Source organism: Glycine soja, chromosome 11 (genome assembly GCF_004193775.1).
Source record: "Glycine soja cultivar W05 chromosome 11, ASM419377v2, whole genome shotgun sequence".
NCBI lineage: Eukaryota > Viridiplantae > Streptophyta > Magnoliopsida > Fabales > Fabaceae > Glycine > Glycine soja.
In genome coordinates, this window is record NC_041012.1 from 43,819,084 (window position 1) to 43,844,258 (window position 25,175).

At 29.6% G+C, this 25,175-nt stretch overlaps 2 protein-coding genes across 7 annotated transcripts; both read right to left on the bottom strand.

The window, feature by feature from the left end:
- Nucleotides 1-716: 716 nt before the first annotated feature.
- On the bottom strand, nt 717-11,976 carry LOC114374895 (MADS-box protein JOINTLESS-like). 3 transcript variants are annotated; one of them, XM_028332615.1, is made up of 10 exons: nt 11,881-11,976; nt 11,732-11,795; nt 11,283-11,468; nt 8,658-8,739; nt 5,373-5,431; nt 5,173-5,272; nt 5,023-5,064; nt 3,429-3,467; nt 1,296-1,384; nt 717-1,108 (listed from the first exon to the last, which is right to left on the bottom strand). In XM_028332615.1, the coding sequence occupies exons 1-10, from the start codon at nt 11,936-11,938 to the stop codon at nt 1,081-1,083; spliced, it is 747 nt and encodes a 248-aa protein (XP_028188416.1). In that variant the 5' UTR covers nt 11,939-11,976; the 3' UTR covers nt 717-1,080. The 3 variants fall into 3 exon arrangements, with proteins under 3 accessions (XP_028188416.1, XP_028188417.1, XP_028188418.1); XM_028332616.1 differs by having other exon boundaries at nt 11,732-11,791; nt 11,881-11,969; XM_028332617.1 differs by lacking the exons at nt 11,732-11,795; nt 11,881-11,976 and adding an exon at nt 11,629-11,717.
- A 1,894-nt stretch (nt 11,977-13,870) lies between these two features.
- LOC114374896 (MADS-box protein JOINTLESS-like) lies at nt 13,871-21,162 on the bottom strand. 4 transcript variants are annotated; one of them, XM_028332620.1, is made up of 9 exons: nt 20,977-21,160; nt 20,370-20,561; nt 17,558-17,633; nt 16,825-16,886; nt 16,273-16,372; nt 16,093-16,134; nt 14,653-14,691; nt 14,433-14,533; nt 13,871-14,172 (listed from the first exon to the last, which is right to left on the bottom strand). In XM_028332620.1, the coding sequence occupies exons 2-9, from the start codon at nt 20,549-20,551 to the stop codon at nt 14,154-14,156; spliced, it is 621 nt and encodes a 206-aa protein (XP_028188421.1). In that variant the 5' UTR covers nt 20,552-20,561; nt 20,977-21,160; the 3' UTR covers nt 13,871-14,153. The 4 variants fall into 4 exon arrangements, with proteins under 4 accessions (XP_028188421.1, XP_028188420.1, XP_028188419.1 ...); XM_028332619.1 differs by having other exon boundaries at nt 13,919-14,172; nt 14,461-14,533; nt 20,370-20,558; nt 20,977-21,162; XM_028332618.1 differs by having other exon boundaries at nt 13,919-14,172; nt 14,461-14,533; nt 20,977-21,161.
- Between the last annotated feature and the right edge of the window lie 4,013 nt (nt 21,163-25,175).

Consider the following 25,175-nt stretch of genomic DNA (forward strand, 5'->3'; position numbering starts at 1 on the left):
GTTATTTTATTATTTATGATGATATAAATGTCCTTTTTAAAGTCCAGGAGACTTTAAGATATTATTAAATCCAACATTATATTAATTTTTTTTATTAGTCATTCAAATAAAATTAATTTTAAAATGAGTTTAATGATATATGGTATAAAATGATTTTTTACATTTTCATTCATTGATTACAAATAATGATTAGTATATTTTTTAATTTTTTTATAAAATTTAATAAATTTATTATATATGATGAGTTATAATTTAAAGAAGTTTCAAAAATATTTTACATTATCAATATATGGTTTTTTTTCTCTTAAAATTCATATAAAAATAAATAAATAATTTTAAAAAAAAACTGAAAAACTAATCGAAACCAAAATGCAAAAACATTGCTTTTATTTGAATTTGATATTAAATCTAAATTGGATGGAATTGAACCATACATTAATTTTATAATAAGCTTGGATAACTTTTTGCCCAAGAATTAAAGGAAACTCAACGTAGGCCCGATCTTATGCTTAGTTTTGATGCCGAATAATTAAACCAACAATTAGGTCATCAGTAAGCACAAAGATGTATATCATGATTTATGATCAAACCTTGAAATAAGATCAACATAGCTAACAACCTCTACATAAGCTCACACTAGCTTAGTGCTTTATAGTCCCTTTGGTGCTCTTTGTTGGTGGCTAGAATAGAGAGTTCAAGTGCTGAACAATTTGTGCTTAAGGTAAACTAGTTATTAGCATTAACGAGATCTATTTGTGCATACAATTATGCAACAATGATGCATAACTAGTGCAAATCATGACTTCCTAAATGTCAATGGTGTTCAATTGGGTTATCATGTACATAATTAACTCTTAAACCTATAAATGATACAAAGCAATCAGTCTAAACATATGCTTTTGAAATAATATCATAGCTAAACCATATCCATTACGGTCCCACTAATAACAAACATGAATTACTAGAATCTATTATACTTGAACATACGTGAACCATTTTATCCTTGGTGATTCACTCTTCCTTTTCAGTTTTCACACTAATTAAAACGCAGCATCATGGTCCCCTCATTGCTCAGAAACTCTACTTTGAGCCAGCAGGAAAAGGTAGCCTGCAAGGCATAGCAAAACAACTAATCATTCGAGTTGCACGCATGAAAATAATTAAGTTTTAATCGTCTTATGATTTCCTATTCCTCACAATATACATTCATTCACATGTTCTAATTAAAACTCTATAAAAACAAAATCCATTATGATTTTTTTCAAGAATTAGTGGCACATCTTCAAGAAACTTACCCCAACGTGAGGGAGGTGTCAAAGAGCTGGCCTTGTTCATGCTCATGTCTCTGGACCGAACATATTTCATTCCTCGGTAATTTTATCATCTACAATGAGAAAGAAGAGGAACAATATTAAGAAGAAAAAAACTAATATATGCTAACAAAAAAAGTCCTGTTATCGAGTGAATGTCTTAAAAAGATTATTTAAGAGATTTTTTTTATAAAAAAAAATATTATTTAAGAAATTAATAAATATTTTTTATTGGTAATTATGATTGGATTACATTGAAATCACAGTAGAGAATACTTTTAACACTTTTTTCATAAAAGGCATTTCATCACTTTTAATTTCATAATCAATATCTTAAAGATACTTGTTAGTATTTTCCAAAAAAAAAAAATTAGTTATTAAGCTTAATTTGATTGATATGGGTTTTTTGTTTAACAAAATTGCAAATGTTAGTATAGACATAGATATACAGGTAGGGGCAAATACATGAAAGTTCTCAACCTAGCAACTGTTATTAAATTCTATGAGAAAGAGATCAGTAAAAACGAAAGGTAAGCATATCTTTTCTTTAGTGGCCGAATTATTAATATATTCTAACATGTAGCCATTATATTTCTTACATAATTTTTCTAAAGTCCCAAAGAGAGTTCTTAACATTCAAAGGTCTTTTTTTTGGAGAAGCAGAGACACATATAAATAAGAGAGTAGCTTATTGGTGTGTTGGAATAAACCATGTCAACCTTAAAAAAGAGAGGACTAATTGAAGGCCACCTGTTTTTTCACTGCAGCAAGGTCATACCAGTTTGGTGGGCATCGTGGTCTTGGGTGAACATGGTAGGGGTCTTCCCAATGAACCCAAAACAACATTTCCTCCAACACATTTCTGAAGTGAATGTTGGGATAAGGACTAATAGATGGAAATGGTGGTGGTTAGCCTTGACATGGACTATTTGGCAACACAGGAACAAAATCATCTTTTCTAATGATATATTTAACGCTACCAAACTGCTGGACGATGCAGTCTTTTTGTTATGGACGTGGCTTCCAAACTTGGCGAAGGATTTTGTTATCCATTACAACCACTGGTCTACTAACATCACAAGTGGTTTTAGTAGGTAGCTCAGGGTGTAATGATAGACTGCTATTAGATTTTATTATATGCTTTGTACCCAGAAATTGATTCTTTGATAGACTATATTAAGTCTGCCTTGGAACCAAAAATCTGATCCCACTATGTGTATTTTAGAGTACCCCTGGTACTTCATTAATATAAATACTTATTTTTGCTGATAAAAAAAAATGATTGATAATACTTGATAAGAATGTCATTTGGTATAACATCTTGTTTGAAGGCAAACACTTAGGGATTGGTGAAGGAATTAAAAAAAAAATTATTGGAATATGTAAAATTGTGATGTTCATGATTTTTTAATACTCTTTTATGATCACCACAATAAATGTTTTCTCATTTTAGTTCATTAATCAATGTTTTAAAGATCCTGGTTGTTAAGATCTCCGTTTAATTGATGTTCATCCCTACAGACCAGTTAAGAGGGCAGCCACATTGCGAGGCCACAACAATGAGGAATGAGCACGTGCCATGAAAAATCCTTTCGAACAAGAACAAAATGGGAATTTATGGAATGAACTGTAAACAAACCGAGGGAAGGAAACATTGAATCCGAAGTAGAAGACTCGTGGACAGTTCAATCTATGCAATTGCTAGTGTCATAGATCATGAACACACGTACGGTGAGACCAAATTTGCACTTTGCAATATCTTATAACATGGAAAATGCATGAGATCTATAGCCGAGTGTAAGCAAGCAAGTATAATGGGAAGTGGGAATCTGAAGGTATTGTGGGAAGAACTCGCAAATTATGAACAAATACCCATGTGCAGTTGGGAAGGCTACGGTTGTACGTGGGACTGTGATTACTTAAAGGTAACTAATTAATTAATGTTAAAGATACTATATATGTTAAGATACTATAAACTATAGGATTATCTATATTAATTGATAGTTTAAATTTAGTACAAGTCTTTTTGACTTGTAACTATATATGCAACCGATTCTATCTCATTTTTTTTTCTGGGTAATGAAATAATAGAAAGACTATTCCGTGAAAACCAATTACCTGTTTTATCAGCATGTTATCTTCCATGAGTTTTTTTCCCTGTATTGAGAAATGAGAAGTGATAACTAAACATCATAGAGCCGAGAGAGAGATTATAAGACAAACATATGTTGCAACAGTAACATGACGAGAAAGAAAAACTATATGACATTTTTCAGTTGAACATATTCCAGATTTATATTAAGAGTGTAATGCATATTTAAAATAATTTTATATTGTCATTCAATCACAAGTTATCGTTTGAATTATTTTAAAATAATTATTTTAAATGTCAATAAATTTATCATACATGATAAATTATAATTGAATGACACTATAAAACTTTTTATACCGTAAATGCATAATTTTTTTTCTCTTATATTAATAGTGTGATATCTTATAATAATAAATAATTTAAGAGTTTAATGTTTATGCACATATGAACACCCTCATCCAATCATAATCATTTGAATTACTAAGATAATTATTTTAAAAGTCAACAAACTTACTATATATGATAGATTATAATTAGATTATCAAATAAAACTTTTTACATAATTGATGCATAACTTTTTTCTCATAATTAATTGATATAGAAAATTAATACATATTTTCAATACATCAAATATTTGTATTAAACCATCATATTCTTACTATAAACTCATGACTATACTAATAACTTGGAGTTTTTTTTTATAGATAAAGGCTATAACAATAGAATTAATCCAAATACCTAATATTTTGTTTGTTAGGTAAATGACATTTTACTAGGTAAATGGTTTAACTAAATAATTATTTAATAAACATAATCGAATAAGAATTTGTCATGAGTTTAATCATAAAAATATTAAAATAAATTAAAAAACAAGTCATAAATTATTTTTATAAGCTTAAATAAATTTTATACAAAATCTCTCTAATCCCATGTCTAGATCTAGAACTGTTATTGTAATATGATGCATCATCTATATATCAATTTCCAAATATAATGTTTGTAAGTACTTTCAATATTTATACTAATAATTATATTTTCATTAGATAATGCCTTTATAAATTGAGACAGATTTAACAACTAATCATTAGTATATGATTTTTTTAAGTGATGCCTTGTGCTTTACACATCAAACCTTAGTTCAACAAATTGTAAGTGCATTTGTTTTAAGATATTGAAACAATATGGTGTTTACATTATATGATCAATTACACTATAACATCACGTTAATTGATAGTATTTTAAAATTTTAACTATTTAACGATAACAAAGTTTTATATTGCCTAAGATGATCCCTTTCAGAATTTACGAGCCGAATTACTTTAGACTTGTAAAAGAGTGAGAAAAAAAAAAAAGGATTTGCAAGAACCAGGATTGGTTCCATTTGGCTGCGCTCTTTTCTCCAACACATCTACAATCCATCCCGTTTGCAACGATTTCAAATCAGAAAGAATTCTCTCAACTCAAATCTTAGGGATCAGTGTGTTAAGTTTAATATTTCCCCTCTCAAAAAAGTTGTTTTCAAGGGATAGTGAGCAATTGATTTTGTTATTATTCATTATAACCGGGGCCGGGGGAAAAATAAATGCACAAGATTATTTTGACGATGAAGAATAACTCTACCTTTTCCTTAAGAATACCGATCTCTTTTATAAAATTTTCAACCTGAAAGACATGCCACATGTTGTCCCTGTTAAAGAGTATGAATAGAAATATAAATGTGTCCAAACCAGAAATTAAAAGTGTCAGAGAAGGGAATCATAATTCATAAACCTTCGCTTTATAAACACGGTTCAAGGATGAGTCAAGTCGTTCTTCTAATTTCTGAAGTTCCCTTAGGGTCAATCCTTGCAGTTCTTCTCCATTCAGTTGTCTATGATTAAATTGTAAAATTATAATAGACTGAATTTAAATGCATCATAAAATGAATACTTTTGTGATAAAATCATCAACCGATTCCGAGTTAGAAATACCTCATTTCACGAGTCCTGTCTGCAAATTCCTTGTTCAAATCAGCATAATTACATCTCACCTGTACAATCACCAAATTAAACAAATTAGACCTCCACACACACTACTAAAAAAATGTCATATACTAACAAGAAAAATGATAAGCATATATATGTAGTCTTTGTTTAATGTAAGTTAAACTATAACAAAAGACATTGTAGTTTCTCCACAAAGTTTCTCCTCCTAACGATAGTTGTGCAATGGAAATATCTGGAGTTCTTGTCCTCGAACTTAAGCAATTGACATCCTCCTGATTTCTGGAATCAAAAGATTTCTTCCCTATACATCAAAAGCTTTAATTCATTCTAAACTCTTTTTGAAGATTGACTTAAAACGGATTAGGAAACTCAACATCTTGTGCGGTCAATTTCCTTGTAATCTTTTAGCAAAGCTTCTCTAAATATATTTCCATACACTCTCTTCTGATCTAGTCTTTCAATTCATCACTTCTAAACTACTGAATGAAGACTAGCCAATTATCACGGGGATTGGAATCATTGTTGATACACGTACACTCCGCAAAGTGAGCCAAATTGTCTTAAAGGGCCTACGAATTAAACACATCATGATTTCATGTTAAGAGAGGTTTTAAGCAAAATAGACCTATGATTAGGGATGAAAAAAAAATAAAAACTTGCACCCGCGGATATCCTAGAACAACCCATGGCTAGCTCCACCAATTAGAACTTTAAGATATTCTAGAGTTCCAGCAAAAGCTATTTTCGAAGACTTTCCCTAAGCTAGGCTCCCATAAACGGTAGTTACAAACGAAGGATCCTCAGCACATGGAATCTGACTGTTTTCAGATGTAGGGTTTGACCTATCTTTGATAGGACCTCAACCTTCTTCCAATCACTAGTCTTCCAGACACACCAAATCCCCCCGAACTGGGTGGCCTCTCGAATCGACTATGGCACAGTCATCAAAACCAGCCTTTGAATCATTTTTCTAGCTTTAGAAGCATCATAGTGGATTTCCATAAGAGCAAGCATGCTCTCCGTTATAGGGACGAAACTTCACAGTGGATTTCTCCTTGATAATCGAAGATTTCCCCTCCTTGACAACTTGTTCTCTATTCTTGGCTTGGCCTACATCTTCGTGATTCCGTGAAGTATAGCCTCTTAATTGGTTTTTCTCATGATCACATTGATCTATTTTATGTCCATATATCTTCCACAAGCAAAACATATTGAATGCAGACCTTAATATTCAAGGAACAATGGATGTCCTCTAATTATCTCGTGGGTCACTAACGCCCTTCTAAGGTCTAACTCCACACATAGCCTTGCAAGATGTTCCCAAGCAGAACTTATCCTTCTAAGTTCTCAGGAAACAATCATTGAATAATTCAATAGGGAGCCTATTTCAGGTAGGTCCTCCTCATCTGAATCTTCCATGTTCATCCATGATCCATGAAAATCTTCTAGTTCAACGAGCTTGTCTTTGTAAAAAGGTGTTTAGAAGCGTTTTGTGTGGACCATCCTGTTGGAGTACAAGTGTGAGGTGAAGTCCCACGTTAGGAATCTCCCCGGTATTTCCTCGCATCGAGTTTTTTTCCCAACAGTGGTATCAAGAGTCAGGTTCATCCGGAGCCGTCATTAGCTCGTGCAGTTCAAGATAAAGGATAACGTCGCTCATGATGGAGACATGTTCAAGGATGTGTTTACAAAATTGAAGAATGGAGAAGAGTCATGCAAAAAGAGATGCAATCCTTGCATGAGAATAACACCTATGAATTGGTGGAGTGGAGAAGAGCCATGCAAGAAGAGAAGCAATCCTTGCATGATGACCAAAGCACATTGACATAAGGTATCCAAGGTGCCGGTTTGCTACTACCCCCCAATTAAGTCGGGAGGGGGAGATTTGTTGGGATCTCTCCTTAATTGGAGAGGTTCTAAAAAATTCTGGAGCTTTCTGGAAAAGTATAGAATTTTCTAGAACGTCCTAGAGAACTCTAGAGTAGTGTAGAACTCTCTAGAAGCTTGTGAAAGAATGTGGAAACCTCTGGAATATTCTAGAGATGTGTGGAAGCTTCTGGAACCTTATGAAAAAGTATGAAAAAGAGTAGAAAAGTGTAGAGACTCTTAGAATGTGTGGAGCATTCTAGAGAATTAGTCTCCACCCTAGGATACAAGTAATCTCCACCATTCATTGTGGAGGTGGAGTAGTATAAATAAGGGTAGGAGCCTTCATTCCTATCCATTCAAGACAAGAGTGAATCCACTTCTTAGAGTGAGGAAGAGCCTCTTTGAGAGAGAAGAAAAATAGCTTGGGAAGTCTCTATCCTCAAACTTTAGTGAGCCACCATAGAGTAAGTCAATTTTGTAAACATATCCTTGTAACCCTACTATCACTTTGTATAGTGGAAGAATCTCCATATTAGAGAATTATAATCGTGTTCCCAATACTATCTTTAATTACTAAGTGTCTATCTTAACTTCACGAAACGGGAAAGTCCGAGTTTTCCCAACACATCCAAACGCATATGGCTAAAACCTGAACCATCATCTCCAACATCCTTTATATATCTCTACTTTCTTGGAGCTGCGACTAGTGGGGTCTTCCTCCTGCCAAGAAGACCGAGGTTGAACCTAAACCTCCATGCAAGAAAAAGGAACAGGAAAGGAAAAAGAAACGGTTTGAGCAAAGAAAACACTAGCAAGAGAAGAAATGACAGATCCTGTTTGTGTTGTCCTCTTACTTTTTAAGGGTCAACTTAAATCTTGTAGATTGAGATATATAAAGCAAACCGGTGCAATATATAGTACGTTACAGTTAATGCAAAATTTGTCTATACGTAGCATCCTTAAAATTTGGCTTTGAAGCACATGTCCAAAAGATGAAATTCAAGTTTAGACACCAGCTTATATGTGCCTAGATTTCCTTCAAGACAAGTACGGTCGTTCTCATTCAATTTTTTCTCTCTCGACACCAGTATTTTCCATGAAAGAGATAATCTCATTTTAAGGCATAATCATAAATATAAATTTATCTCTCCACAGGAATTTAAATCATAATTTACTACTTTATTAGAAATTAACTCTCTCTACTTCCCCCAACTTCTGTTATAGTAATCATTTTATTTCAAATTAATGGGACATTCTCACTAATTACTTACATTATTTCTTCCTCTTTACAACTTACAAGAGCATACATAATCACAAATATTGTTTTTCTTTTTGTCATTCAAATGCTTGAACACACAATTGAACATCACTAGTGAAATTAAAAAATTAAATGAAATGTACCTGCTCCGTAGGACACGACTGGTCTAATTTTTCAAGGTTAAGCTCTGACCGTAAAATATGCCTTTCAATTACCTTCTGCATACTTCAAACAACAAAAAAGACTGCATATTAATCTCTCTAGGGGGAAAACTTGGATTTAATTATTTGTATTCTTATCATCATGTTTACACATTTGGATATTCTTTCTAATAATAAACAACTTATATTAAATATCTATTAGAAAAACTTACATAAATATCCACGTTTAATTAAACAACTAAACGTATAAAAAATAAATATAACACACACACATAGTGCCTAAAGCTTTTTTAGGCTACTATTCAATCATAAACTACTATGATAATCTATTAATTTTTATTATACTCTTGTTTTACTCTATTTGTGACATGGATATTAATTAAGAAATATAATTAATATTTTGGATTTAATGTTATATGATTTCCTCATATATCTTTTATCTCTTTAATTAATTAGATTTTTTCTCACTTATTGCACAATGACAGTTACTTCCACTAAGGATAGTTCATAGGAAAAAATACTTCATTGATTTTATAAAATGATAACTAATTTAGAACTTTTTTTTTTTGCTAAGACATATAAAGTGGAACAAAGAGTGTAATTATCTAAAAAGTCAAACCAAATATGATTTTCTATTTGTTTGACAATATAAAATTCTGGCATTGCATGCATAATGATGAAACTCATGTATAAATAACTTGTATAAGTTTTGAAATTTAATTAGAATGTAGTGATACTGATTTTAAAAATTATTATTTAATTATAAATAATTATATATAGCAACTTTATTGATTTTAATAATAACTTTTTAAAAGTTATACCTAAGATAATTTTTTATTAGTTGATAATTTTTTTATATTAACGATACATAAAACTTAAACTTGTAAATTATATGTTTCCTTTAATTCCTTTTAAATTCGTTCCACTTAATACTTGATGTTTATAATAAAATTCTATATCTCCTTTTAGCCAATTGGGGGAATCTTCGGCTAAATTTTGGGGCATAAGATATTTTCTTGAAGAAATAACTCTTGAATAAGAATTTTCTGGTGAAAAGTGTAAATAATATTTATATGTCATCTAATTGTAAACCGGCCACATATAGAATAAGTTAATTAATATAAAAGTTAATTAAGTTAGTTGTTATTAATTCATATAGAAAACTATTAGCTAGTAATTAATTTATTATATAAAAAAAAAGTTTACAAAGGTTAGAAGAAATAACATATAGAATTCTCCCGTCTCTTGGTAGATTAGCTTCTTTTTTTCCTCTTTCAAAGAGTTTCTAATTTTCTTAGGATGAATTACAAGTCCAACCTTTTATAAATGATAATTTTCTTATCATTTGCTAAATATGATGGATTTTGTTTGGGAGCACATTCAGCATATATAAAATTCCTTTTTGGTTACAAATTAAGGAGATAAACTAAAAAGGTCATAAAAATATGCACTAATAGGAAAAATAATTTGAGAGATTAAAAATCTAGTTAAGCACGATAATTATTTTAAATAGTTATTCCTATTTGCTTTATATGTTTTTTTTCAACCAAAAATTTTTATTTAAATATACAAAGAATAATCCCGACCCGATGTAGTGGTATAAGATTCTGTTGCGTTCACATGAATGAGAACGATCTATCTAATTGAAGAATTTGTATTTGATTCTTACCATGTGCAAAATTTCCTTAGACTAACAGCAAATATGCACCACGATAAAGATTAATCTCTGATCCAATGAATTAAGAGACACCCATAGTATGTGAAAAAAAAAAAATAATCCCAACCCTTATACATAAAGAGCATCAATTGCCCTTCAATTCCTACTGACTTACATAACCCTTGCAAATATACCTGCACTACACATCACTACATACAACAGCTCATCATTCCCTACTGAGTTACATCCTGACTGCACATTTACATATTTCTGCGTAAAGCAATTGTTACAGACCAAAGTACATTTATATACTAGTTTATTGAAAGAGCATGTGAATAAAGTATATATTTAACAGTTCTACATGTCAACCACTACTATTGGTTTAAAGTTGGATAAATACATATTTTCATCCCTAAATAAGTAGAACTTTGATAAATTTATCTTCGAAAGATAAAAATTCAAATTTTAATCTCCGAAAATGAAAAAAAATGTGATAAATTCATTCATCTGTTAACTTTCGTCTTAATGAAAAGATATACGTGACACATTCATGAACGAATTTATTAACATTTTACACATTCAAACACAAAAATGATTATTTATCCTTTAAATTTTAAACACATAAATCAAATGACAAAATAGAGAAACAAGAGGAAAGTGGTACTACAAGATATTTATAACATCAAGAATTAATTAAACAGTAATGCTAGCTATATGGCACGTAGGAACCTATTTTAGCGAGTGAAAATAATAGTGCATGAATAAGATGAAAGAAAAAAGAGGCTAGCTATATCAACGCAATTAGTACTAATTGATACGAGTAATAAGAATTTGGATGTCCTAGCTAAGTAAAAATTTCTAGTTCGATTATTGTGAATTGATCTCTCTCTCTCTCTCTGGTGAATTTGTTCGAACTCAAGCGTGCGAGAAAGAAGAGGAAATTAAAGTACCTTGAACTACCATAGTCGAAGAGCTTGCCACCAGGTGAAAAGACTATGAGTGCTATCTCAGCATCACAGAGAAGAGAGAGCTCACGTGCCTTCTTGAAAAGACCACTCTTCCTCTTTGAGAATGTCACCTGCCTCGCAGTTACGTCGTCGATCTTCTTGATCGGTATCTTCCTTCTCACCATTTTCCTGAGCAACAACTCACGGGAATATATAACTCTAGCTAGAAAATTTTAAAATATTTATGCATATTCAATTCTGTTTGCTTCTGAGGGTGATCCAGTTTCACATGAAATAAGATTAAAAAAAAAAAAAGGACTCATTATGATTTGGGCGTTTTCGTACTTACAGAGATAAGGGCGAAGGAAAATGGTGATTGGCGAAAATAAAATGTGTCGTGAGAGAAATTATTCCAGTAAAAGAGGAAAAGGAAGTTGATTATGTTACTTTACTTGTTACGATGGAAGGCAGAAGATTCCTTGGCGATCGAGAATGCAGAAGCGAAAGCAACCCTAGCTAGCCAGGATAAATGGGTTATAAAGAAGAAAGAAGCGTAAAGTAAAGAAAGAAAATCAAATCAAAATTAAATACAAAAACTAACCCCAGTCCTTTGATTCCAAAGAAAAAACGGTGTGGGGGAAGACATGAATATGCCACATTTAGTCATTTATCTCTCCATTTATTCCATTTATTATCATCGTACGCACTGATCGATACCCGTCATCCAACACATTTTTTATAGGACCTCGCACATTTTTTTAAGGTACTACTATAAATCTTAGCTATTGATTGTTATAGAATTAAAAAAATTACTTGATTTTCAAAATTATGTTTAAGATGATATTTAATTAATTAACAATATGGAATAATTTGTTCAAACTTGATGAAGTTTATATATGACTTGTGAAAGAATAATTTGTTCAAACTTAACATTTATTTAAAAGAAACTTAATTAAAAACTTGAACTTTACTTATTAAAAAATATAACTTTAATTTGATTTATTTATTTTATTTATAACTTAATTATTTTTAATGTGAAATTTTCCTTTGAATTATTTTTCAACTTATGAATTTAGTATTTAATATATATTTTAATACTAGATGATGATATATTTTTCAACTTAATACAAACATATAGTAGAACCTAGCTGTCTTTAACTTTCATGATAAAACTAAATTGGATCATGTTTGGTAATACGCGTGTTATTATTGTTGGACTAAATTGGATCATGTTTGGTAATACGCGTGTTATTATTGTTGGACATGAATCCAACTAAAGCTACTTAGGCTTTTTTTGCGTCATTTGACGAAAATTCGAAGGAAAACCTAGTGCGTGTTTGTTTCGTCATTTTGCTTTCAACATAAATTCTCATGTTCGAACACACAGCAAAAACAATCATTGGATCCACGTGCACGTACTGTCCTGAAACGCGTTACGTACCAAGCACAAGGTTACATTATAAATGCTTATGCAAATACGAACTCAGAAAAACCAAAGAAAATAAAAAAAAGCCTTAGTTAAGGTAAAGTTTGAAATTTTCATTCATCTCTTTATTTTGTACATGAGACTCCTTTTTATATTAGATGAAACATAGTTGATAAATAATTGATCCTACTTATTGCATACAACTAATTAATTATGACTATTAAGTTATGAACATGCGTATATACTTTGAGTTCAAGTTGACTTTGAAAGAAAAAACGCATTTTGATAAGAGTCGAGATCGAGTTTGAATTTTTGCTAACTTGTTAAAGTGGAGTTGGAATTGGAAACATATTAGAATTAATATTTTTACTTATATACTTTTTTATAATTATGAAATATATTTTAGTTATTAAGAATTTGTATAATTTAAATTATAATAATTGAATAATAAAGTTAAATTATACATTTAACTGAAATATGATTTAATTCTGATTTTTTTTTTCATTTATTAGCTAAGGGGCGTATTCTGAAAAAGTACTACAGTAGATGGTAGATCACATGCTCTAAAATTTAATTTTTTACATATGCATTCAGCTTTTCTTTTCTGTACGAATAGCTTGATGCAACAATGCATTAATGTGAGACACATGGTCAGGTTTCAGGACTAAATGAAAACTCGGGCACGTGATTCTCGTTTCAATAGTCATTAATATTTTTATTGAAAGGTACAAATATTTTTATACATACATTTAAAAATTATATTTCAAAATTAAAGAAAATAATTTTTTTTTATAGACGAGAATCGGATATAAGAAAATTTATGATAACTCATATATTTTGTACTTTGTGTCTCTTTGAATGGAGGTAGAGGAAGGAGATTAACGGTAAACCTTTATAATTGTTCTTTCATTTGATTTGTCCTAAAAGAAGAAAAAAAAGAACAAAAGTATTTAGATGGGATCCAAGTTAAAAGGTATTCAATCCAAACTTGAAGGGAAAATAGTATTTTTGATGGGATCCAAGTTAGAAGGCATTAGATGTTAATTTGTAATTTTTATTTCTTAGTTATATAGTTTGATCAAAAATAAATTTTTATATTATTTCTTAGTTGTTATAGTTGTAATCCAAGTTATACTATTTTTATATTATTTCATATTTTTAAGAATTATGAAGAAAGACAAATAATATTTATTTATTTTTCAAAAAATAAAAATAAACCAAACACTGGGTTATCACATCTGACATAATGGCAACTGCAATATTCTGTTTAGTTTAGCAAATAAGTTGCTCCAGCTGTGAATTTTTTCCCTGTAAAATCTAGCATTACATGCACTCCACTCACCAGCAAATTGTTAAATACGAAAAAACAACATTGATCTTGGCTGAGACAGAAATAGAACCAAATGCGTTAACTTCTCACTATAGTCTTCTGAACCAACATTTTTGTTTCATTCAAATAAAGACAACCTGCATATACATAGATATTAAGATAAGCACAAATTGCCAATCAAAAAAATAAAAAGATAAGATAACCACAAATCAGAAGAATTAAGCTTCTAAAGTAACACCAGATTTATGGAAGTATTCCATAAATTTTGTATTCTCCCCGGTAAGTTTTATTACTAGACATGTTATTAAACATGTTGAGATGTTAATTACAATGTATTATGAATGACTAAGCTTGTAATAAAATGTTCTAACTATTATAGGATAAAGTGTAAACTAACCCCAGCTTGAGAGATGTGTCAGAATTACCACAGTCTGGAGGAAATTCAGATGAACTGCAGGTAAATGACTCGTATGGTTGCCTTTGTTCTCGTACGAAGCTCTGTACATAAAAATTTCTATTACATTATTTACACCAGTTATTGCTAAGTCATAAAGTATCTCTATCAGGAAGCTCGTGGACCAGAAATAAATGGGCAAGATTTTGAAAGGCGTAACCACCTGCTTCAATTTCTGGTTCTCTTCCATAAGTTTGGCTTCCTTCACGAGCAACATTGCCAAACATCATTGCAGAAAAAGGTTGTGTGAATATAGATAGATGAAAAATTGCTTATACGCTGTATTATTATAAACAACAAAATAAAATACACATTTTTAACACTTCATTTTTACTATATATAACGAATAAATAATACCTTCAGCTTATTTTCTATATATCACGTGGACCTCTTCCGGCTTCTGAATCAGATAGATGGCTTCTTCAAATTATTTTAATAACTTCATGAGTTGAACTTGTATCTTTTAGGTTTCATGTTGGAAATCAAGTTTGAGTGATTGACATTGGTTAGGAAAAAACTAACGTCTTAAGGTTTTAGGTGAATATGCAATGTCGAATTCTATATTGGTAGTCTTGGTTATGAGCCTATCAACCCTTCTTAATGATAAGAATGGTCACACAATGTGTCCCATTGGTAATGAAGGACATATAAAAGATGTGACTCATAAATAATACTTAAGAGTTTTGGGAAGTGGTGACCACAGAAGCAGACTGAATTATGTGTTTCAAGTGTTTCAAGCTCAACGCTAGAGGGATTATGGACTGTCCAACTACAAAAAGGTTGATGATTAGAAGAGCATACACCTTTTAGGTTTGACACCTTGAGGGGTCTTTCAGGCGTTGGCACTTGAAGGGTTGCGAATCGTCCTGTCACAAAGGCCAACCATTACAAGTGCCCAAGCCATAGAAATTGACAGCTAGAAGCACCCATGCCTTCTAGGCTCGGCACTTAATTAAGGGCAGTGGACTGTTCAACCAAACAAACTGGCCAACATATATAGGACAATCGCATTCAATACCCCCCCGATCATTCACACATTTTAGGATTGTTGAGGTCTCATAAGCCTCCAGATTTAGGTCACTTGGCTTCTGGACATATATATATATATATATATATATATATATATATATATATATATATATATATATATATATATCCGATTCTATCAGTAAACCAATCTCTTAGATTTCCCAACATTTCATTTTGATTCCCGTTAAGTTTGAGAAATAATGTTTTCTTCGCAACCTTTTACAAGTTCCAATATCTAGTTCCTCACCTAAGTTGCTCACAAATGGCTATAACGTCACAAAGTTAATTTACAAATATTTTCCACATATAGTTTAAGTTATTATAGATCACAAAGGATCTATGTATGATACGCTGAAATAATTTACAAATATTTTCCACATATAGATTACTCACATTTAGAAATTAATTTGCTTTCGAACTGTTTAATCCTATTTTAGGACTATGTATGATACGTTGTCCTCAAAACTAAATTAATTCCGCATACATCACAAAGGATGAAATTTATTTGACCAAAACTACGAATAAATAACTCAAACAAAATATTTGATATGTATCTGAGCGTTGTTGTTTTTACCTTTGTTTTAAGGTGATTGATCTCTTGTATAATTTTTTCATCCTGAAATTAACACGTGTCAAAAGCATGCATAACTTAAGCACAAGGTTGAATAAATTTACAGGTACAATCGAGTTCTAGATTTCATTCCATAAGGGAAATCAACTAATGAACTGAGAGTGCAATTTATTTGGGACGAACCTTAATTTTTGAAATAGTGGTCCAACGTCTTTGAAGAAGTTCCTCCACTTTCTGCAATTCTTTTATTGTCAATCCTTGGATCTCTTCCCCATTCAACTGACTGCATTAAAGATGCATTTATGGAAACCATGTCTTAAATTTTTTTTTATCAGTAACTAACAGAATATATATATATATATATATATATATATATATATATATATATATATCAAGGGTACCCTAACCCTTATTCAAAACAAATCTATATTGTCCAAACCCCCAAAACTCCCCTATCATCCCAAGGTTACCCCATAGTTATATTCTGAAATAATATAAATATAGATTAACCGGGGAATTGAAATACCACGATGTACCCAGCAAGGACTAACATACAAAGCCTACACCAAATAAATCTATCTATGACATCCCGAAAAAAACAACCACAAGTGCCTCCAGCAATTAACATTCAGGGCCCACTATTTTTTAAGATGTCTCTCAATGATGTATATTTTTATGGCGCATGCATTGTATATATATAAGTCTAAATTAAAGTAGTTGCAGTGTAGTGCATACCTCATTTCATTAGTCTTATGTTCTATTTCCTTTCGCAGGATGCCAAGGGAGTCACTTCCAAGCTATACGTACATATAGAATATTTCAGAATTAACTTCAAACTAAAAAAAAACTGCCTCTCCTGATTTCCAATTGTGCATGCTTAAGCAAGCTAGCTATGTCAAAAGTCAAAACTTTATCTAAATCAATTTTTATTTTTTTCATTGTTCCAATTTTCCTTTCGAGGTAAGGATGCAGAATGCTGTAGAAACATTGTGATATCATTCACCAATTGTCTACTTCAAAAAAAAAATTCATTCACTAATTGCCAAGCACTTACAAGAGCAGATTCACTTTAGATATACAACTGCATCAATATTAATCTACGATAAGAAAATTGAAAAATAACTGACGTGAAATCCATAGAATCATCGTGAGACAATTGTTTCAATTTTCAAATGTCCATGAGAGATTGCTTAGCCGGTAACAAGTAACAATAATACTTATTCCACTAGGTAGAATCATTAGACTCTTCAAAATAAAACATTTTAAAATCATCCGAGAAGGAAAAAAACTAAGAAAAAAAAAAAGCAAACAGCAGGAGTACTGCGCTGAACTTGCTTTCTCATTGTAGTAAAATATTCAATTCCCGCTCAGAAACAGAGGCCCCTTTTTCATGGTTCCATGATAAAAAAAAGGTGCATAATTATTAATTCATCATTCAAGGAATATTGGAAAGTAAACGTAATTATACCTGTTGACCAATAGATGGATTAACTAATCCTTGAATCCCTGAATGCCGATCACGCCTTTCAAGTATTTGTTGCATGCTGAGAAATAACAAGGACATTAAAATTAAAATTCAAAATTTCCTCTTACTATTTCTTTTGAACCAACGTATGGGCTCATGGAATCAATAACTTTATATTATGTCAATGTAGATTATTTTTGATCCAATTGTATTACATCAAGTAGTTAAAATCAAATTTGGGGAGTAACCAAATTAAGCATTTAAATTCATATTAATAGGTGTGCATTAAGCTCATAATCTTAGTCTTAAAATGTATAATGAAAGAAGCCTAACACAACTTAAAAAGCTAACTTAAGGGGTGAGGGTTGTCCCTCACTTATATATTTTAATGTGAGATTATTTTTAGTCGATGTGGAACTTGGATTATTTTCAAGACTTAGTATATATATGGTACATTTATGAGCTAACTAGTGCCTCAATGCATATAGTTCCCGCTTATATTATATGTTGAGAAAATTGACTATTCGATCGAAAGCCAAGTTGTAGCTTTGGAATCAAATGGCTAGCTCGTGTGTATGGAGAAGACAAATATAGGTTAAAGAAAAGTGAATCAATATATGGAAAATATTCCAATTTAAAAAAGCAGAAGACCGAATATAACTTTCAGAGAAACCACTAAAAATTGACTCTTTGACCGGAAATTCTCACAGGCAAAACTACAAGATGTAAAAAATGGTGGTTAAGTAAAGTCTTCCCAGAATATATGATTCCAGGATTCAAACCTTGACATTGCTAGATAAAGTCTTCCTAGAATACATTCTTCCTCTGTGATTAGTCATTATTGGAAAAGTAAAACCATACTCTCAAGCATGTGGGTTTCTTAAAATTTTATTTTTGATATAGTTTAATTGTTTCATTTGATTTCTTTATCGGACTTTACTAAGGTTGAGTTTTTTTTTTTTTTTATCTCTTCAACATGAGCCGCCGGTACCGATTATTGTTCTTGCATAGAAAATTTTCTTGAAGAGATAAAAAGTTATAAATCAGGAAAGGTTCCGGCTCGTGTTCTGGCAGAGGCATGCATGCATATTATTGCTTGCATGATCACGTACTAAATGTACTAAGAGATTAAACTCATTAGGATAGGTTAGTGTTAGTGGTGAAGGTTTAGACAGTCTGCTTGTAATTCTAAGCTCAAACTTATAGCTGTCATTATATATATATATATATATATATATATATATATTGCGGCCACTACCAGGTTCTGTAGACTATAGAGAATGTGTATTGATGTATAAAATGTATTGTACTAGTATTCCTATAGTATTGTACTAGTAGTGTTGATCATAGTTCTTGACTATATATGTTGCTATCATGTATTCTCATGTTTGATGTAAGTTTCAAATAAAAAGTATGTTTAGGCATTATTGATTCTCATGAAATTGAAATGGCATTTTCATATTTTGTTTGACTTTTGGTAACCGATGGTGATATGTTACTTTTTTTATGAGGATATGAGATATTTTATATAATCTAATTTTATCCTTTTCTATATATATTTATTTTCACTTCTACTTTATTTTATCATTTAATTTAAAAAAATATTAAATTTTAACCAAGCATGTTTTGAAGTATATATACTCCGAAATAATATTTAAAATCAATATATTCATGAAAATATAATTTTTAAGAACATGATAATATGCCATAAAAGTAATATATCCTTAAATAAGCGTTAATTCAGATACATGCATCATGCATGCAAGCAGCTAGCTAAATAATAAACAGTATAAGGAAAACAAAGTTGCGTGATTGTTGAGAACATGTTCAGAAAAAGTTTAACGGAGAAGGTTGTAAAGAACGCAAATATTTTTTCTATTATTTTGGTATTGAGAAGCAACTATTTTGTTTAGGTAGAAAACTATTAACTAGTTAATTGAAAATCTCAGAGCTATAAAAACCAGTAATGAAAATACAGCATATATACATGTGTATAATGATGAACTCACAGTGCATTATTGGTTTTCTCTAAAAATATGGTATATCAAATTTAGAGTTTAATTTTCATGTAGTAAAATTTTTTTAGTGTCGTCGACTTAGAAATCAGTTTAAATATAATTTTAAAATAAAATAATTATTATAAAATTCAAATTTTACATGATAATTAATAATTAAATTATAGTGTAAGAAACTTTACAGAGTTAAAATATTCTAATTAAATTCATCAAGAGTTATTATTATCATATATCTATTTTCTCTTCTATCTCACTTTCATCTTTTTTTTTTCTTATTTTTCTCTGCGTCTAGTTTTTTTCTCTCTCTTTATTTCTTTTTAGTCACACACCCAATTTTTGAGTTTCCATTCGATATTGTGCAAGGTTTTAACTTTTAAATTATAAAAAAATTGTTAAGGTTTTAAATTATGGTTGCAAAATTTTATGATAATGCAAAAAATTATAGACAAATGCAGCAAATAATCAATAATGATCGTGTTGTGATTGTAGACAATATTACTTCAAAAACTTTGACGTTGCAGCCAAAATCATAATTGCATACCTTATTTTAAAACCTTGGTATTCCATTGATCAAAACTTATCAATCTCTATCTATAAAAATAAATAGAGGAGTATAAAAAAATTCACCAAAAAAAGGAGTAACGAAATGGATAAGAATAAGATGATGACAAAGGACATTATGAGTTAGTGTTAGTACGTTTGTGAGTAATTTCCCTTGACATGCACATACATAGAAAATGATGAAGAAAAAAGAGTAAAGAGAATGGTACGGAAATATATATATATATATATATATATACCTTGAACTAGCGTACTCAAAGAGTTTGCTAGTGGTGGAAAAGACTATGAGAGCAATCTCAGCATCGCAAAGAGTTGACAGTTCCTGAGCCTTCTTGAAAAGACCTTTTCTCCTCTTTGAGAATGTTACCTGCCTCGCGTTTATGTTATCGATCTTCTTGATCGGTATCTTCTTTCTCGCCATATTAATTCTTCTATACATACAATTACACACCTTTCATAATCATGCATATATATATACAAATTCCGACCCAATATACATAGATATTCGAGTAGACAAACATTTTCCACATGTACAAGTATCATAAACACAACAGATCAAGGTGAAAACAACATATATATGCATGTACGGTTATGGGGCGTTTTGACAGAAAACCATATACCATGATAGATCTTCCAAGAACAAACAACGAATTAAGACTATGGGAAGCATATATACACAAGGGAAAAAAAACACAAACTTTACTGAAATAACAGAAACATACAGGCCTTAATTTGCAAGGAATCTGGGACAAACCTTTACGGGTTGGAAATTTTGCAGATAAAAGGTGTTTCAGTTTGAACAGTGAAGTTATCATACGAGAGAAATGAAATGAAATGAACCCTTACCTTAATTCCTTGTATTACCAGAAATGGATGGCTAGAATGATTCCTGAAAACACGTTAATGGCAGCTAAAAGAGAAGGGAATGAAAATGAATGATGATGGGGTTATCCCTAGCTAATGGGTAACTCTGATATATCTATTAGTATGCATCCTTTTCCAATCTCTGGCTGCTATTTGCTCAGTTTGGAATTTAGATAGAAGGGAAGACCACTTTATATTGTTTACCAAATAAAGTATTTTATTTTTTTATTGGTTTTTCCATTTGGGAGCTTTTCTTCTACTTTTTTTATTTTCTTAATTCCTTTAAGCCTTTCCGTACAGATAGCTACTGGTATCAATCGCCAGCTATATTGACAACTGATGTGATATGATCTCTAGCCATTTGTACTGATCTCTTTGCTGTGTGAGGATTTTGGCAAACATTAGTAATGTTTTACGGGTGTTTGATTTGATTGTTTTTTGTTTTTATTTTTATTAAAAATAGAAAATGATGATAGAAATATTTTTGGTTAGATTTTTAAAAATATTTTCGATAAAAGTATTTTTACAAATGAACTAAAAATTAGAAATAATAAAATTTTATTTTCAATGTTTTCAGTTGAAATTAGAAATCTCATTTTTAGTAAAATAAAAATACGGTCACAATGAATGTAATTTTAAGCAAATTTAAAAATAAATTTCCTTTTGAGAACACACTTTCAGTATTTTTATTTCTTGAGAACAGAAAATAAAAAGTCAAACCAAACATATTTTCAGAATTTTAATCTTTTAAAAATGAAAACAAAAAATGAAAATGCAAATCAAACACACCCTTAATTTTTTTATATTTAAATATATTTTTCATTTTTTTAATTTTACTTTTTTTATAATTTTTTTCTATTTTATTCTTTAAAAATGTATTTATTTTATTATTTTTCTTAAAATTATTTTAAATAGGGTTTTTTATTTAAACCAAAAACAAAATTATGCCAAAAAAAGATAGAAAAAAATGTTTAATAAAAAAAATAAAACAAACATATTTTATAAAAATTAAAATAACAAAATTACAATAACAAAATTTAAAAAAATACTAAAATGTAGAGACAAAAAAGTATTTAATTTTTTTTATTTATAATTTATATCATCTTTTTTTAGTTATATTATTGGTAGAAGTATTTATTGATGTTATTGATGATTAATTTTCATCTGAAAAATCATATTGGACGCATTTAGTTGAGATTTTTTTTCTTTCAATTATATATTTTTTATTTATAAGATTCAAATTTAATATCTTCCTTAAAGAAATCCAAATTAATACCACTCGAATCAATAATTTATTGGTGGTAGTTAATATCAATTTTTGTACTGGTTAATTTTAAGCAATTAAAATTAAGAAAAAATTTAATGAAAAATATTTTATCATGTTAAATTATATAAATATAATAAATATTTTTAATTATTTTTTAACTTTTAAAATAATTTTTTCAAGGGTGACGTTAGTAAAGATTATTTATAAATTCTATTTATGACTTATGTCATCAAATCCGCTTTCTTGTCTTTGCTAAGCCTTTTCTTTTTTTGCTAAAAATAAAAATGTCAGAGTCAAAGAAACTATTTATGGTCTCCTTGCACAATTATTTTCCTGTGCGTTAACTAACTAGATTTTTATCTAACTTTTTTATACGATTTTGAAATAATGCAGCATAATAGAATGCCGCATAATACATGTTAAGTGTATTTTTATATTTTAGTTTAAACTGCAAAATTTTCTCTCCTTTTATATTTTATTTTTAAAAAATAATTATTACAAAAAAAAACTATCAAAAATACAATTTATAACTATATAACTATTTTTGTTTTTACAGGAACTATATAACAATATAGAAATCCTTTACAATTACAATATATGCTTTATTTACTCAAATTAAATTCCTTAAAAAACATCATGACATCATTCACCAAACGTTTTAATTAAATTTTCGCCAAAAAAAGGTTCTAATTAAATTAAACTCAATTTGATCCCATCATGTACATGCAAATTGTACGGAAGCGATTGCTTTTTGTCTGTAATTTCTGTGGTGATCTAATTTTTTTACACTTTTTTATTTGGTAGGAATTGAATATATTATTATCGATTTATAACATTTATATATCCTATTTAATCAATTAAATTATAATGTTGATAATTTTTTTATCCTTAAAAGATACATCTCATCTTATACGATCCTATTTGTCGTTAATAAGATAGATAAAAAATAGTTAAAAATCTAGAATTTGATAAAAAAAATATTTCATATTTAATGTACACTAGATAAATTTAGAGATAATATATATGCTATTTTATTTTATGTATGAGATCAATTATATAATATATAAATTAACTACAAAATCAATGACATGAATAATATTGAAAAATTTATAACAAATCATAAAGGGAAAAAATATCATAAAGAAACATATATAAACATGATGAATGATATAAGTTTTATCATTAATATTATTCTTGAATAATTTCTTTTAAAATGAATGGTATTTATTTAATTTTTCATATGTTAATATTTTGATCAATAATATATTTTAATTTTATATGTCAGAGTTTTATGAATGTGTATAAGGAAATATGTTGAATACATATGTATATATTATTATATTATATATTTACATAATATTATATGTGTGTTATAATATATTTTTCTTGCAAAATGTTATATGTCATAATATTATGTGTCATAGAGACATATGTATGTACTATCTTATCATGTAATTTTATTTAGTACCTTTCACAAGATAAAAAATACATTAAACTAATAAGATAAGATAACAAAAAAGATGAGGTAATGTTAACTCATTGAAAAGTGTATCATATTGTCACAAGTGATAAAGTAAAACAGAAGTTTGAGTTTCAGTCGAGTCCACATGGACTTTGTATTTTAGATTGGTACAAACCCAATTTTTAATAGAGTGGAAAAGATAAAGAATTATAAGTGAAAAAGTAAAAGGCAAGAGAACAAGACAAATAAACAATAACTTGAATGCGAAAGATGAATTTAAAATGCAAATGTGTTGAGTCTAACATGCCAAAACTACTTGTGGTACAATGTTGATAATTTTTCTCTATCTAATGTTATCTCAGTTTTTACTCGCATCTACTATGATACTCTATCTTTGGTTCACTGTATGAAGAGTCTAATTTATCTATTTACTCTCCCAAATTCCTTTGCAAAGATAAAATAGTAAATCACATTAAGATTAAATATGCATGAAATAGGCTAAATAAACATCACTATATTCTTAGACATTATTTTATTTAGATGTTTTTTCTCGGTTATCTAGAAAATAATCATTTTCTAATGCATTAATTCCTAAATAAATACATGAACATGAGTGATCAAAGCACAATCAATAACAATACAACATAGAAAAGAACAATAAAAATTGGAATTGTATTAAATAGATAATAAGGAAGAATTACATTACAAGAGTTTGTCCTAGGCTCCCAACAATGGAGGGTTTAGCCTCATTGCCATGAGAAACTTTACATTCTAGAGGTTGAAGGGGATAGAAGAAGAAGAAAAGGAATGGATAATAGAGGAGAAGGGGAGAATGGCTAAAGAAAGAGAGTTTCCCTTATCAGAAATGTTTAGGCTTTTGGTGTATTCAATAGAGAGATTGATGTGTCTTTCTCATTTGTTTCCTACTCTTTTTATAGGCGGTAGCTTAAAATTCATGCGACCTCACGCTAAGCGTTTTCTTTTGGGCTTAACGGGTATGACAGTGATCACGCGTTGAACGCAACGACATCTAGGCTTAGCGAGTATGGCGGCGAGCATGCCCTTAGCAGGGGATTTGCGTTAAAAACGCTTTTGGGTTTCTTCATGGGACCTTCTTCACGCTAAACGAGCTGTCTAGTCTTCAACTTTTTTCTTCAAATTTTTGCATTAATTTTTCTTTCAAGTACTTGAAATTTCCTTCTTTTAAATCTTGTTGGTCAAGAATTAAGATGATGTCAAAAATCTCATTATTCTATTAAAAACAACAGTAAAATAAATAAATTTTAATCATTCTTAATCAAAATTAATTATTAATTAAACTCAAATTTCATAGTTATCAAATAATAAAATATCTTATTGAAACAACAGACTGAGATAGAATAAATCTTATCCTATTCTAGTAAATAAATGAGTCCTTAATTATGTGGGCTAGGATAAGTTAGAGCATAGTAG

Bases quoted from the DNA above. Each gene is read 5' to 3' on its own strand.
- LOC114374895 (XM_028332615.1), bottom strand. From the start codon at position 11,938: ATGTGGCATATTCATGTCTTCCCCCACACCGTTTTTTCTTTGGAATCA. The intron at 3,468-5,022 runs GTAGAGTTATTC...TTCTCAATACAG, and splicing joins TCGGTATTCTTAAGGAAAAG to GGAAAAAAACTCATGGAAGA. The intron at 1,385-3,428 runs GTAATTGGTTTT...TTCTCATTGTAG, and splicing joins ATAACATGCTGATAAAACAG to ATGATAAAATTACCGAGGAA.
- LOC114374896 (XM_028332619.1), bottom strand. From the start codon at position 20,551: ATGGCGAGAAAGAAGATACCGATCAAGAAGATCGATAACATAAACGCG. The intron at 16,373-16,824 runs GTATGCACTACA...TCTTTAATGCAG, and splicing joins CATAAGACTAATGAAATGAG to TCAGTTGAATGGGGAAGAGA. The intron at 16,135-16,272 runs GTTCGTCCCAAA...TGTTAATTTCAG, and splicing joins CCACTATTTCAAAAATTAAG to GATGAAAAAATTATACAAGA.